The sequence below is a fragment of the Rhinopithecus roxellana genome, chromosome 12 (assembly GCF_007565055.1).
Source record: "Rhinopithecus roxellana isolate Shanxi Qingling chromosome 12, ASM756505v1, whole genome shotgun sequence".
Classification (NCBI taxonomy): Eukaryota; Metazoa; Chordata; class Mammalia; order Primates; family Cercopithecidae; genus Rhinopithecus; species Rhinopithecus roxellana.
Genome location: NC_044560.1, coordinates 26,922,775 through 26,938,705, shown reverse-complemented (window position 1 = coordinate 26,938,705; position 15,931 = coordinate 26,922,775). Strand labels below are relative to the sequence as shown.

Below are 15,931 nucleotides of genomic sequence, written 5' to 3'. Positions count from 1 at the left end.
GCAATTAGTGTCTGGTGGTGCCCACCGCAGGCTGGGCATCAACACTCAGCACTTGCTGAGCATGGAGACGCGCGTGGACCACACCCTAGGTCTGCTGACTCAGTTGCCAGGGCTGGGGCAGAGGTATCTGCCCTTTACTTATTTGTTTACTTAAGATGCAGTTTATATATAGTAAAATGCACAGATCTTAGTGCACACTTAGATGTACTTTTGAGAACCACATATATTCATGTAACCACTGCCCAGATAGAAGACATTTCCATGACTTCAGAAAGTTCCCTCGCATGTGCATGCCTTCTTTCAGTCTACCTTTCTACCTTATTCTACCAGCAGTTAGTTTTGCTCGTATTAGAAGGTTTTGCGTTTGTTTGTGTTGCTTTTTGTGACAGGGTTGTGCTCTGTCACCCAGGCTGGAGTACAATGGTGTGATCTTGGCTCACTGCAGTTTCAACTCTTGGGCTCAAGCCATCCTTCCCGTTTCAGCCTCCCAAGTAGCTGAGGTTACAGGCATGTGCCACCATGCCCGCTAATTTTTATATTTTTTGTAGAGACAGGGTTTTGCCACGTTGCCAGGCTGGGCTTGAATTCGGCCTCCCAAAGTGATGGGATTACAGGCATGAGCTATTGCACCGGCCAGAAGTTTTCAGTAGTGGAATCACCCAGAAAGTGCTCTTCTGTTTGCCTTCCTTTGCTCATCCATGGTGTGGCCTGTATCCTGGTTCCTTTCCTTCCTTTAACTTGCTGAGTAGCCATCAGCTGTGTGGCTGTATCAGTTTGTTTAGCTGTTGGCCTGCTGATGGACAGCTGGGATGTTTCCTCCACTACAGGAAATGCATGATGTCAGGCATAATGCTGCTATGAACCTCTGTGTACCAGTCCGTGTGAAAAAGGCAGATGTTTGCCTTTCTCTCTATAAATACCCAGAAGTGCAATTGCTGGGTCACAGGTAGAACTGTTATTTTAATCACCTGTCCAGGTGCCACAGCTGCCCAGTTGGGGTACAATTCCCCAGTCTGTTCTCTTTCAAGCCCCATGTCCAGATGCTAAGCCCCTGGAGGTTACAAGATCCGCTGTGAGTCACAGAGGACTCAGTTTTCCTACCGAGCAGTCCCTGGGTCATTCCATATTTTGATTCCCATTTAGCTTCTGAAAATTGAACTGATTCTGGGTGGTTTGTTCTAATGATGTCAGCTGTTCACACGAGGGCTAAAAGCCCATGGAGATAACACAAGGAAAGTTCTGGCTGCCAAGGCATCAACCAGGTTTCATGCCCCTTTCCCCTATAGTCTACAGATTGAACATCCTGCTAAATCGCACCATTCTCGGTCCTTCCTGTAAACTCTCCACTAAGGGATCTCCAGGGCACCAATGCTAATTTAGCAGAGGCAGTAGAGCAAGGTGGTTAGAGTCAGTGGAGATAAAATTCCAGGTCTATCAGGATGGTTTTAGGTAAGTTGCTTCAACTTTCTGAGCCTCAATGTCCTCATCTGTAAAATGGGCACACCGCCAGTACTAACTCATGATACTGGAGGATATGAGGTATATAAAACGAGATGGTAGGTGAGCAGCAGATGGGGGTCAGGAAGCAAAGGGAGCAGCAGTTTGAGACCCGGCCGTTATCTGAAGACCCCTGAAGCACTACCTTGTGGTTTGCTGAACATGCAGATTCTTGGGCCAAATGAAGGACTTACAGAATCAGAATGCAGGGTAAGGCCCAGGATCTGCTTTTAATTAGCCAAGTGATCCTGATGCTCACTAAAGCCTCAGAGCCCTCATCCTGGGATGCGGACCCAAGAGGAGTCTGAGGAATCGGCCGAGCTCAAGGATACAGAGACAGGTGGGGTGGGAGGACCAGGAAGGGAGTTAAGGCTTGGAAGAGCCACCATGGGCAACCGAAGGGACCGCTTTACTCCTCCACCAAGCCTGTCTTCTGGCTCTGCCCCAGGAATCCCTCCTCCACCCCTGCTCACCCAGCAAGGCTCCAGCCTGGCCACACAGGTCTCCAGCCACAAGGACCTCATGTGGCCTGGTGGGTCAACTCAGCAAAGTGCTAAATGCCTGTGCAAGGCAGGCATTATTGAGCTAGGGTCAAAGATTTTGGTTCGAGGTTCGACTCCCAGCTGTGTTACTTCCTTCCTGGTTGGGTAAACTTGAGTGTGTTACTTCACCTGGGCCATGAAAAGGGTTTGATAAGTGGTGTCTCCCTAATGGAGTTGCCAGGACTCATCAGCGCGTATGGGTTAGAAGACTTTACATGATGTTAGGCATGCTATGCGCGGTTGTTATGCTACAGCGCTGGGCTTATCTCGCTTCCTCTTTAGGGATAGGGATGGGGTTGGTGACCACTGATAACCTGGGAAAATATTCTGCAACCCATTCTCTAAGGCTTAACACCAGTGTTCTTACAGTTGCTTCATACAAGGGTGCAAATCATGCAGTCAAATTTAAAAATCCCCCAAATCTAAAACAATCAAATGCTTAAGAGAAGCATAGAGAACGTCCCAGCGACACACTGCACACCCATCACCAACTAACCAGAGACAGACCCTCCCTCCAGTCTGTGACCAACTGCCTTTGGGATCCAGCTGCTTGCTCGGGATGAGCTGTTCTCAGTCTGTGTCCTCTTCTGTCAAATGACCATCCCCATTGCCGCAGCATCTTCCACTCCCTGCCCATCCTCTCCGGCCCCTGGTTCCTTCCGACTTCCCCATTCCAGTGAAAAGGCGTATCATTTTCCAGGTGGCATTGAAATCTCAATGACCTTGGGTATTCTCTCCCTTCCCCGACTCCACCCTCTAACATACACACACTCTCTGGTTTCAAACAGGCAGCTCCAGGGCTACATCTGGCCCATGGAAGTGTCTTCTTTGGCCTGTGAAGTGTTTGTTATTTATTTTATGTAATATGGAGTAATTGCCAATATTGAGAACATGGGTGATCTCGCATGCAAAACTTAAAAATCTGGCATCTCTGGCCTAAATTCTCACATGGTGCTGAGTCATGGCTCTGTCTTAGGGAAGGGGCCTGGCACCCCACTTTGCCACAATCCCCACCACTCCCTGCTGCCTCCCATCTGGCCAGACTTTCTCCTTAATATCCCCTGCTGGCTCCTTTTAGCCATTTGCAACTCCTGCCCATATCCATGTTCAGTTGGCTCCCAAATTTGTTGCTTCTTTTTCCCAAAGTCCTTTTCAGTGATTCTTCCTGCCTCATCCATCTCCTTCTCACTTCTCAGGCCTGGCTGATGGTGGTAACTGACTCCTCTAAGCCTTCCCCAGTTTCCAGGCCTGGCCATGCCAACCCTCCAGCCACTGTGTCTATCAGAACTTCAGTGTCCCTCATAGTGCACAGGAAAAAGTCCCAGCTCCCCAGGGAGGGTATGAACTACCTCATCCAACCTGAATTCTTTAATTCCTTGAACACCCATTTTGTGCAGGGCCCTGCACCAGGCACCAAGGATCCAGGGTGGAGAAAAACATGTTCTCTCTCAGGGGAAGACCAGGGTAATATCCTGAACATGTCCAAGGAGGGAAACAGTCCTGGGTCTATCTCCCAGCTTCTGTAGCCCTCCACTCTCTGTGTCTTGCCTTTCTCTCCTCCCCCACCCCATCCTGAAGGCCTCCTCTCCTTCGACATCTGGTTCTGTTCCCCTTTCTCCCAGAAGCCTCCGACCACAGCCAGCGGGGAGTGGCTCTCAAGTTCTGTTCATGCATGTCGTTTGTATCAGCCAATTGCTACTGGCCATTTAGAGTCGTCTTGAATGTGCTGGTTTCATTCCTGCTTTCTCTCTCTAACTAAAGTTTAACATGCCAGGCTGAACACCTGTGTTCTCACTGCAGCCTCTGGGGATTTTTATATTTATCTGGGACTCCTCTAACACTGGGCATAGGAGTGCTCACAGGAAGCCTCAACAAATCTCCGTTGACTTCATTCATTCATTTCAATAAACATTGACTGAGCAACCACTGGGTTGTCGGGCACTACGAACACAGAAGTGAAGAAGCCAAAGGCCTGTTCTCACAAAGCTTCTCTTTTCCTGAAAGAGACAAACAAGTAAAGCGATAACCTGTCACGAGATGTCCGGAAGAGAAAACAGAAGAATGTAAGAGTAAAGGCAGAGGATGGTTCTTTTGACAGAGTGATCAAGAAAGGGCTTTCAGAGAGGACAACATTTTCACTGAGACTGACAAGCTGGCAGCAGACTGGGGAGGTGGGGAAGTCCCAGGCAGAGTGATACGGTTTGGCTGTCCGCCCACCCAAATCTCACCTTGAATTGTAATGATTCCCATGTGTCAAGGGTAGGGCCAGGTGGAGACAAATGAATCATCAGGGCAGCTTCCCCCATACTGTTCTTGTGGTAGTGAATAAGTCTCATGAGATCAGATGGTTTTATAAATGGGAGTTCCCCTGCACAAGCTCTGTCTCTTGCCTGCCACCATGTAAGACATGACTTTGCTCCTCATTCACCTGCTGCCATGATAGTGAGGCCTCCCCAGCCATGTGGAACTGTGAGTCCATTAAACCTCTTTCCTTTATAAATTACCCAGCCTTGGGTATGTTTTTATTAGCTGCGTGAGAACAAACTAATACACAGAGGTAGCCAGTGCAAAGGCCCTGAGGCAGAAATCACCTTGGAGGATGGGCAAGATAGAAGGGGAACAGAAAACCACTTAGGAGGTTACAGCCCTTGTTTGTTTGTTTATTGAGATGGAGTTTCACTCTTATTGTCCAGACTGGAGTGCAGTGGTGTGGTCTCGGTTCACTGCAACCTCTGCCTCCCAGGTTCAAGTGATTCTCCCGCCTCAGCCTCCTAAATAAATGGGATTACAGGTGCCCGCCACCACATCCAGCTAATTTTTGTATTTTTAGTAGAGATGGGGTTTTGCCACGTTGGCCAGACTGGTCTTGAACTCCTGACCTCAGATGATCCACCCGCCTTGGTCTCTCAAAGCGCTAGGATTACAGGCGTGAGCCACTGCGCCCGGCCTATGGCCCTAAATTAAAGTCAACATTGACAAATGGAGAAGAACTTGTGATGAGTTTGATTCAAGCAGGAGAGATGAAGGAGACAGAGGATTTTAGCGTCAGCAACCAAAAGGATGGTAGGGTGCTGTTACAGACTGAGTATTTGTACCCATCCAACATTCATATGTTGAAGCTCGGACTCCCAACATATTAGGAGATAGGGCTTTGGGTTGGTAATTAAGGTTAGACGAGGTCATGAAGGTGGTCTGATGGGACTAGGGCCCTCATAAAAGAGATTCCAGAGAGCTCTCTCTGCACACGTCCATCAAGAAAAGGCCATGTGAGGCCACAGTGAGGAGGCAGCCATCTGCAAGCCAGGAAGAGAACCCTCGCCAGAAATTGAACGCTGCTGGGTCTTAAACTGCACCCCCCAGAAGGTCTTAAACTGCACCCCCCAGAACTTCAAGAAAATAAATTTCTATTGTGTAAGCCACCCAGTGTATGATATTTGTATGGCAACCTGAGCCCTTTACTGACATAGGAAAATCTCAAATAATGAATGAAATTTGCCTGGGTCTTCAGGTTGAAACATTTCAGAGTTGAGACCGATATAGGAAAATGATGGGATTGGGTGTGGTGGCTCTTATCAGTAATCCCCAGCACTTTGGAAGGCTAAGGCAGGAGGATCACTTGAGCCCAGGAATTTGAGACCAGCCTAGGCAACATAGCAAGACCCAGTTTCTACAAAAACTAAAGAATAGCCGTGCATGGTGGCAGCGTGCCCACAGTCCCAGCTACTCAGGAGGCTGAGGTGGGGGGATTGCTTGAGTCCAGGAGGTGGAAGCTGTAGTGAGCCAAGATCAAGCCACTGTACTCCAGCCTGGACAAGAGAGTGAAATTCATCTGAAAAAGAAAAAGGAAAATGATGGGATTCTATCAATGAAGGCTACAGAAGCGTATCTAAGGCACAGAACCCTGCATGTCATTCAGAGATCCCCAATGCTCACCTGCCTCAGCCTTTGCCCAGTGCTGACAGCTGCTCTCGAATGTCCCGCCCTGATTTCTGACCTTCCCCATCCTCCTTCCAGCGGAACTGCAAAACCCTGTTTTCTTTACTGCCGCTTTCCCTTGCTGTAGAAATAACAGCTTCTTTATAAGCCACACTTCAAAGTTACCACTCCCTTTATCAGATGGCCTGGCCCCGGAGCACTGCCTTGACCCACTGAAGACCAGGTGTTATGAAACCTTTCAACTAGTTTCTTGAAAAAGTAGCTTGTTTGCCGGGCGCAGTGGCTCAAGCCTGTAATCCTAGCACTTTGGGAGGCCGAGACGGGCGGATCACAAGGTCAGGAGATCGAGACCATCCTGGCTAACATGGTGAAACCCCGTCTCTACTAAAAAATACAAAAAACTAGCCAGGCGAGGTGGCGGGCGCCTGTAGTCCCAGCTACTCGGGAGGCTGAGGCAGGAGAATGGCGTAAACCCGGGAGGCGGAGCTTGCAGTGAGCTGAGATCCGGCCACTGCACTCCAGCCTGGGCGACAGAGCGAGACTCCGTCTCAAAAAAAAAAAAAAAAAGAAAGAAAAAGTAGCTTGTTCTACTCAGCAGACCACAACCGTCTTACCTAGTTAAGGTGACAACTCACATCAAGGTGATAGACACAAAGAGAAAGTCATAGAAATGTTCAGCATGTGGCAAAATGTTCATGATTCCAGGTTGAAGAAAGGATGTTTTTAGATAAACAGACCTGGACGTTGAAAGGCTCTTCTTTGACAGATGATTTTTTTTTTTTTGATGGAGTTTGTGAAATTTGCTTAAAGAAAAAATAAACAGATGATATTTATATAAAACAATGCCTGGAATATGAACTGAGACTCTAAAGACTTTAAAGCAAGTCTATTTTTCATGATGGCAGGAAAACAATCTGTGTTAAGAATACTATCAGGTTGGCCAGGTGCAGTGGCTTATGTCTGTAATCCCAGCATTTTGGGAGGCCAAGGTGGGTGGATCACTTGAGGTCAGGAGTTCGAGACCAGCCTGGCCAACATGGTGAAACCCCCGTCTCTACTAAAAATACAAAAAATTACCCGGGTGTGGTGGTGTGTGTTTGTAATCCCAGCTGCTCGGAAGGCTGAGGCAGGAGAATCGCTCGGACCTGGGAGGCAGAGGTTGTAGTGATCCGAGATTGCGCCATTGCACTCCAGCCTGGGCAACAAGAGTGAAACTGTGTTTCAAAAAAAAAAAAAAAAAAAAGAATATGATCAGGTTAAACCCCAGATTCCTAAGTAGAAAGAGGAGATGCTGGGCCCATCTGACCTACTCCCTAGGCATGTCTAGGTACAACTATTAACTGGATTAAGCACAGTAATATTTCATCTGCCAGAAGTTTGTTACACATGGCCTCATTCGGTTCCCACAACCCTCCAAGAAAAAGGTAGGCACTGGCCCATTTAATAGCTGAGTACATACCTCAGGGGATACGTTCCAAGACCCCCAGTGGATGCCTGAAACAGATAGCACCTGACCTTACACATGTGACGTTTTCTGATCTGATAACCCAGACTGCTCCTAAGTGACCAATGAGCAGGTAGTGTCTACAGCACCGATCTGCTGGACAAAGAGACGATTCACGTCTGGAGAAGGACAGTGTGAGATTTCATCCCGCTACTCAGAATGGCATGCAATTTAAAACTTATGAATCATATCTTTCCGGAATTTTCCATTTAATATGTTCAGATTGTGGTTGGCTACGGGTAACTGAAACAGTGGAAAGTGAAATGATAGAAAAGGAGCCACTCTTGTAGACAATATAGGATCATAAAGGGTTAAGTCACTTGCTCAAGATCACAGAGCTGGCAAGTGGTGGAACCAGAATTCTAACCCATGGCTGTCCAGCCCCAGAGTTCACTTACTTTCTCTTTTTCTTTCCCTTCTTCTGTCTCTGTCTCTCTCTCTCTCCTTCTTCTTTTTTCTTTCTTCTTTCTCTCTCTCTCTTTCCTTCCTTCCTTCCTTTCCTTTCTTTTTTCTTTCCTCCCTCCCTCCTCCTTCCCTTTTTTTTGAGACAGGGTTTCACTCACTCTGTTGCCCACACTGGAGTGCAGTGGCACAATCTTGACTCACTGTAACCTTGACCTCCCAAGGTCAAGTGACCCTACCACCTCAGCCTTCCAAGTAGCTGGGACTACAGGCACGTGTCACCACGCTCCACTAATTTTGGTATTTGTTCTTTTTTGCAGAAATGGAGTTTTGCCATGTTGCCCAGGCTGGTCTTGCACTCCTGGGCTCAAGGAATTCACCTGCCTCAGCCTCTCAAAGTGCTGGGATTACAGGTGTGAGCCACTGTGCCTGGCTAGAGTCCACGTTCTTTTCCATACATCATAAGTTCCAAACCTAGCTAGATATCTTAATCAGCTAGAGAGCTTGTTTAAAAATCTGATTCCTGTGTCCCACTGCTGAAGTCTGACTTGGCAGGCCTGGGCTGGGCCCTGGGAATCTGTTTTTATTAAGTTCTCAGCTGATGATCTCAGCAAGGCATTGCTGGGATGGACCACATCTGTGTCTGCTAGAAGGTCCTGTCAAGAGAGTCAGGGAACCCCCAGCAGAGCCCCAGAAACCAATTGTGGGCTCAAGGAGGAGGTTCCATGGCAAAGACTGTGGTAGTTCCTGTTGTGCCGGCTTGGTTAGGCTGGAACTACTTTTCCCAGAATCCCCTTCTCTGACTGGTTCTAGGTTTTAATTGGTCAAAAGAGAAATCTGGAAAGCTGGGAGATGGAAGTGAAGCAGTGGCCATCACACTTTAGAGGTCATCATGACTGGATGCGGTGAGAGACAGCACAGTGGGTGCCAGCACATTTGCGCCTGTCCTCCATTCTGCATCCAACTGTTTCTCCTGACTGCTGGTCCTGTTAACCAACAGTAGCCCAGGCCCAACCCTGGACACTTGGCTGAGGATGAACCAAACAACGGGCTGGCTGTAGACTTCTCCACCAGCTTGCCTGTATACCCAGGGCCAGGTGGTAATGCCCCTGACCTAAGATCCAGGTGGTGATGCCCCTGATAAGATCTAATTCCTATAATAAACCCCTTATCCCATAGGTCATAGAAGTTTGGCTTCTCTCATGGACCCTGAAGGATGCCATCATCCACTCTATCCTGCAAACCTTTTGATCTAAAACAGCAGTCTTCCAGGTGTGGCCCCAAATCAACAGCATCAGCCTCACCCAGGAGCTGGTTAGAAATGTAAATCCTGGGGCCTCACTCAGACCTACTCAATCAGCAACTGGGGTTGGGGGATGTGGCGGGGGATGGGGGGAAGGGAGGGCCCAGCAATCTGTGTTTTAATAAGCCCCCCCACCCCAGAGGATTCTAACACAAGCTGAAGATGCAGAACCACTCATGCAGGCATTTAGAAAACCTGCCTCTAGGGAGGCCGAGGCAGGCGGATCACGAGGTCAGGAAATCCAGACCATCCTGGCTAACATGGTGAAACCCCGTCTCTACTGAAAATACAAAAAATTAACCAGGTGTGGTGGTGGGCGCCTGTAGTCCCAGCTACTCGGGAGGTTGTGGCAGGAGAATGGCGTGAACCCGGGAGGTGGAGCTTGCAGTGAGCCAAGATCGCGCCACTGCACTCTAGCCTGGGTGACAGAGCAAGACTCCATCTCAAAAAACAAAAACAAAAACAAAAACAAAAAACCTGCCTCCATTTCTGTTTGGAATGATGTAGTAGTTCTGGAAAAAGACAGTGGCGATGGTCACACAGCACTGTAAATGTGCTTAATGTCCCTGAATTGTACACTTAAAAATGGTTAAAATAGGCCAGGTATGGTGTTGACTCACGCCTATAATCCCAGCACTTTGGGAGCCCGAGGTGGGCAGATCACCTGAGCCTGAGAGTCTGATACCAGTCTGGGCAACATGGCAAAACCCTGTCTCCACCAAAAAATACAAAAATTAGCCAACGTGGTGACACACGCCTGTGGTCCCAGCTACTTGGGAAGCCAAGGTGGGAGGATCACTTGAGCCCAGGAGGCAGACGTTGTAGTGAGCTGAGATCATGCCACTATACTCCAGCCCAGGTGACAGAGCAAGAACTTGTCTCAAATTTTAAAAAGGTTAAAATAATTTACAAACAAACAAACAAAAAAGCTTAGAAGCCATACACAAAAGGTCACATATTATGATTCCATTTACATGCAATGTCCAGAAAGAGAGAAAGGAGATAGGTGATTGCCAGCAGCAGGGGTTGGCAGGGGAGGGTGGAGATGGGGAGGGAATGCTTAATGGGTACGATGCTTTTTGGGGCCATGACAATGTTTTGGAACTAGATAGAGGTGGCAGTTGCACAACTCTGTGAGTATACAAGATACCACTAAATTGGTCATTTCAACATGGTTGATGTTATGCTTTGTGAATTTCTGGGGCTTGCCATTGTATCTCTGAGAGTTAGTATTTATTGAGATGCTGTGCTAAGGCTTCACATGCAGTGTCATTTCATCCTCACCCCAATCCTGGGAGGGTGGCATTATTATTCTCCCCATTTAATGGATGTGGAACCCAGGCAGTCTAACTTCAGAATCCATGCTTTGAACGAAAATGCCATTATGCCCAGAACCATGAGTTATTTCTTTGTGCAGAAGACAGAAATGAGACATCAGCCAAAGCTGCCCTAATCACACTTAAAAGCAGTATCCTGGGCCAGGCCTGGTGGCTCATGCCTGTAATCCCAGCACTTTGGGAGGCCAAAATACAAAAATTAGCCGGGCGTGGTGGCACGCATCTGTAATTCCAGCTACTCAGGAGGCTGAGGCAGGAGAATCACTTGAAACTGGAAGGCGGAGGTTGCAGTGAGCCGAGACTCCATTTCAAAAAAAAAAGACAGATTAAAAAAAAAAGAGCAGTATCCCAGTCACCTAGCTTTACCTTGCCCTGCAGCAGAGGGCCAGGGGAGAGGAGGGAAAGGAGGAAGCTGGCTTGCTCACGGGTCCATACTCCCAGGCATTGAGATAAAGCCTGGCGACTGTCAGGTGTGCTTGGCTTGGATTTGGAATGAACTTACTAGAATGGAAAGATTTTCAAAAATAATTATGACAGTAACACCTAAAAACATATTGAGCATGTACTGTTTTAAGTACTTTTATAGTTTAATCTTCACAAAATCCTACAACTATTCTCCCCATTTCGAGAAAGTGAGCTGTGGCTCAAGGTCACCCACATCATTAGAACCATTTGCTTAAAGCTGTTACTTTAATACAAAGTCATACATGTTTCTCTGTGGGAAACTCAGAAAGTACAGGTTAGAAAAGAGAACACAGGGAGAGAGGAAATAAAAATTAATTGTAATCCATTAGGAATAATCATTGGAAACATTATATTAAATAAATTTTTATTCTTTGTGTATTTTTTTGGAACAAAAAATGGACAGCTTCATAATCTGTCTTTTTACATTAGCAAATTAGAACCATCTTTCTACATCTTTCAGAGCCTTCTGCATCATTGCCATTTTGAATGGCCATGTGGTGTTCCCCTTGTGTAACCTTGTAGAAACCATAGCAGATTTTCCAGGCTTTTATATGGGACATTTGGGTTGTTTCTACAAGAAGACATTTCAACTGGGAAAAAATGTTTTAATCAGGTTGCTGAGATGTCTCAAACTTCCTCCCCTGCAATGAGCAGTGTCATGGTGGAAGGGCGATCAGCTTTTGGGGTTGATATTTGCTAATGGAAAGACCCAAGCACCAGGCAACATAGTCTCATGCACATTTATTTCAGGGGCAAACTTTTGGGGGGAAAAGGCTCTCATTTTTATGTGTGGAACCTGAAAATTCTCACCTGAAGACAAAGTAAAAAAAGTCTCTCAGATTTACCCATCTCACTCCTTAAAAAGAAGAGCTTGATTCCTTCTCAACAAGGAACAAATGTTCCTGAGGATCCCAAGTTATCTCCCACTTCCCAGTTCTGAAGTTACATGCCAGGTAGATCTAGTTAGATGCCAGTACTTTTGTTTCTCACCATAGCATAGTAGTTCAGAATACAGACTCTGGAATGAGACTGGCTGGGTTCAAATCCCGATTCCATCACTTTCTAGCTGTGGGCCCTGTCATTAGCTCACTAAACCTTTGGAGAGGAAGTGCTGAAGATCCAAGACCCCACCTTCCCACCCAATACATGAAAATGTAACTGGACGGCAGAGCAAGACTCTGTCTCAAAAAAAAAAAAAAAAAAAAAAAAAAAAAAAAAAAGAAAATGTAACTGGAGTGCCTTAAGTCCTTGAGATGTGGGGTAGTTTGCACCGTAGCTAGCATACTCCTGCCTCAGTCTCCCCAACATAGAACTGTTTTGAGCATGAAATGACTTAAGAGTCATGGGAAAGCTTGGTTGCTCCCCACTTCAACTCCAGATGTTGACTCTAACAAGGATAATCCCCAAACATCTGTGACTTTTATCATGAGCCAGATATGGCTCTGCCTCCCAGGAATCTCCCTAAACTCTTCTTGAATATTTTTCAGCCTGAAGCCCTCTTGTTGGAAGCAATTTTGTCTACTCCTTTCTGTGAGAAGTTCCCTGTCACTGGCTCGCCCTGGGAGAGAGAGTGCATGTGTTGTAAAGCTACCAACAGACTTCCTCAGACACAGTGAGTCAGTCTGAACACACAGGCAAGGTTGCAGAACTCCATGGCCTTCGTCTCTCTTGGCTCAGCCAGGCACAGTTCCTCTTAGCCCAAGACAAAAGTTAGCCTATGTTGTTAAATCAATGGTTCTACCGGCTTCCAATCATAAAACCAAGGGGCAATAGTACATAAAATGGGAACTTATACATTCTGAGTTACAGCTAATTGCAGATGTATCCAAGCTCATTCTACATTTATCTACCATTTGTCTGTAAAAGACTGCCTCTATGGTCCTTCCTTCCTTCTTTTCTTCCCTACCCCTCTTCTTTCTTTTGGTGCACAGACCCCTTTGAGAATCTGATAAAAGCTACTGACCTGCCACAGATAAATGCAGAGATAGAATACTTGACAGAGAATGCTTGACAGACAATTTCAGGTGGTGAGCGGGTCCTTAAAGGTGATTGAAGACCCTCATAGAACTTATTACAAGTTTGAAATTACCCAACAATTTCATAATGATCCTGACCACTATAATACTTTATTGCTTTGATGACCAGGCAAACATCTAAAAGCAGCATCTAAAAGCATCATTACATGCAGAGACAATTTCTAGAAGTATATACAAGGAATCGCAGGTGGTGGCTACCTCTTGTATAAGGGACTGGGAGTCTGGAATGAGAGGGAGATGGATATTTTTTCTTTGGACATCCTTTTACACTGTTTGATTTTTGATATCATGTGCATATATTAGTTTCCTAATTAAAGAAAAAGAGTTAATGAAAAAGTTATTTAAGTTAAGAACTATCACTACTCATGGTCATTTCCATGCCTGTGATATGGGAAAGGGAGAGTCATCAATGGGGAGGCGGTCAACCTCCTCCCTAGCAGGGTGAAACCCACATCAGCTGGCAAAGTGAAAGCGTCACTCCAGAAAAAACAGATGGTTTCTACCGGGTCTTCGACATAGGTCACTGAAATTCCAAATGGGAGGGGAGGATATTATCAATGTTTCATCAGGTCCCTGCATAGCCCTGGTGCTGGCCGGAGGAACTGGCCCAAACCTTCTAAGTTTGGTCATTTCATATAAAGATAAACATACACTCACATACAAACCCAACAATTCCACTCCTAGGCCGGGCGCGGTGGCTCAAGCCTGTAATCCCAGCACTTTGGGAGGCCGAGACGGGCGGATCACGAGGTCAGGAGATCGAGACCATCCTGGCTAACACGGTGAAACCCCGTCTCTACTAAAAAATACAAAAAAAAAAACTAGCCGGGCGAGGTGGCGGGCGCCTGTAGTCCCAGATACTCGGGAGGCTGAGGCAGGAGAATGGCGTGAACCCGGGAGGCGGAGCTTGCAGTGAGCTGAGATCTGGCCACTGCACTCCAGCCTGGGCGACAGAGCGAGATTCTGTCTCACACACACACAAAAAAAATAATAAGTTACACTGATATTTCCATTCTAACATGATTCAATGAGAAGCACACTTCACCTTTGTAGGATTCTTTCCCAAAACCCAAAGGCCTAGTACAGTCACGAGAAGACATCAGGAAAACCCAAGTTCAGGGAAGTTCTACAAAACACTAACCAGTACTCTTCAAAGTTCTCAAGGTCATGAAATTTAAGAAAAGACTGAGAAAGTGTCACAGTTCGGAAGTTACTAAGGAGACAAGATGACCAAATGCAATGTGGCATCTTGAATTGGATCCTGGAGAATAAAAATGCAGTGGGAAATTGGTGAAATCTAAATAAAGTCTGTAGTTTAGTTGTGATGTCAATTTCTTAGCTTTGAGAAGCATAAGACGGTTATATAAGATGTCAACATTAGGCTGGGAGTGGTGGCTCACACCTGTAATCCCAGCTCTCTGGGAGGCCAAGGTGGGCGGATCACCTGAAGTCAGGAGTTTGAGACCAGCCTGGCCAACATGGTGAAACCCCCCGTCTTCACTAAAAATACAACAATTAGCCAGGCATGGTGGCGCATGCCTGTAATCCCAGCTACTCGGGAGGCTGAGGCAGGAGAATCCCTTGAATCCGGGAGGTGGAGGTTGCAGTGAGCCGAGATCATGCCACTATACTCCAGCCTGGGTGACAGAGTGAGACTCTGTCTCACAAAAAAAAAAAAAAAAAAAAAAAAAAAAAAAGGCCAACATTAGGGGAAGTTGGGTGTGAAGGGTAGACAAAAACGCCCCATATTACCTTTGCAACTTTTCTATAAATCTAAAATTATTCCAAAATTAAACAAAAATGTATTTAAAGAGTCTTGGCTAGGACTGTCACTGGACAGATTAAAAACAAACAAAATGGGTTTCTAATTTTGTTGCTATTATTACAAAAAATAACAGTGTTGAAACTAACTCCTTATACTCATTAATTGTTTTCTTACGATAAACTTCAGGAATTGAAACTTCTGGGCAGTCTAGAAAGAAAAGCAGAAAGAACAGAAAGGAAAAAAGCCACCAAAGTTGCTGGTTTTGAGCAGGGGTACGAGGTAGGGGGGGGTGGAAAGTAGTTCCTTGTGACTGATGCAGTTAAGTGGGGGTAAGGCAGCAGTAATAGGTCTGGAAAGATTAACCGAGGCCGACTCTAAGAAGTCCGGGCTTTATTGAAAGTTAAAGAGCTTAGCCTCGGCTTGATCCTGCCAGCAGTAGGGAAGTGGCAAAGATTTCAGATCAGTGCATTTGACATGTTATTGATTTGTCATTTTACTTGTTGGTTTCCTACTTGAGTGACTCTTCCCTGCTGCCTAATAAGGTGTAAGCTCCAAGAAGGCAGGAACTGAGCCTGTCTTAGCACCGTTTTCCCCCAAAGCCTGGAAGAAGAGAGAACGCAATGAATGACATGGCCGAATGACTATCTGAGTCTTGTTTCCAAAATGACTCCCCGCCACCAACTTTTTATTGTGATAAAATGCACATAACATAAAGTTGACTATCTTAACCATTTTTCCATGAACAGTTCAGTGGCATTAAGTACATTCATACTGCTGTGTAACCATCACCATCATGCATTCACAGAACGCTTTCATTTTACAAAACTGAAACTCCTTACCCATTAAACCCTAACTCCCCATTGCCCTTCCCCCAGCCCTTGGCAACTGACATTCTACTTTCCATCTCTATGATGTCAACTGCTCTAGGTTCCTCATACCAGTAGACTCATATAGTATCTGCCTTTTTGTGGCTGGCTTATTTCACTTAGCATGATGTCCTCAAGGTTCGTCCATGTTACAGCGTGGTGTCAGAATTTCCTTCCACATGGAGGCTGAATCATATTCCATTGTATGGATAGACCACATTTTGTTTATTCATCTTTTGATGGATACTTCGGTTGTTTTCATAGTTTAGCTACTATGA

The 15,931-nt window shown here is 46.2% G+C and overlaps 2 protein-coding genes across 4 annotated transcripts in view; one reads left to right on the top strand and one right to left on the bottom strand.

The window, feature by feature from the left end:
- TMEM51 (transmembrane protein 51) overlaps window positions 1-15,931 on the bottom strand; it is a 68,693-nt gene that overhangs the window by 43,180 nt on the left and 9,582 nt on the right. The window lies entirely within an intron of this gene.
- On the top strand, window positions 9,098-14,193 carry C12H1orf195 (chromosome 12 C1orf195 homolog). Its single transcript, XM_010370078.1, is given in 2 exon segments — window positions 9,098-9,195; window positions 14,076-14,193. Coding segments are annotated over 2 exon segments (216 nt in total).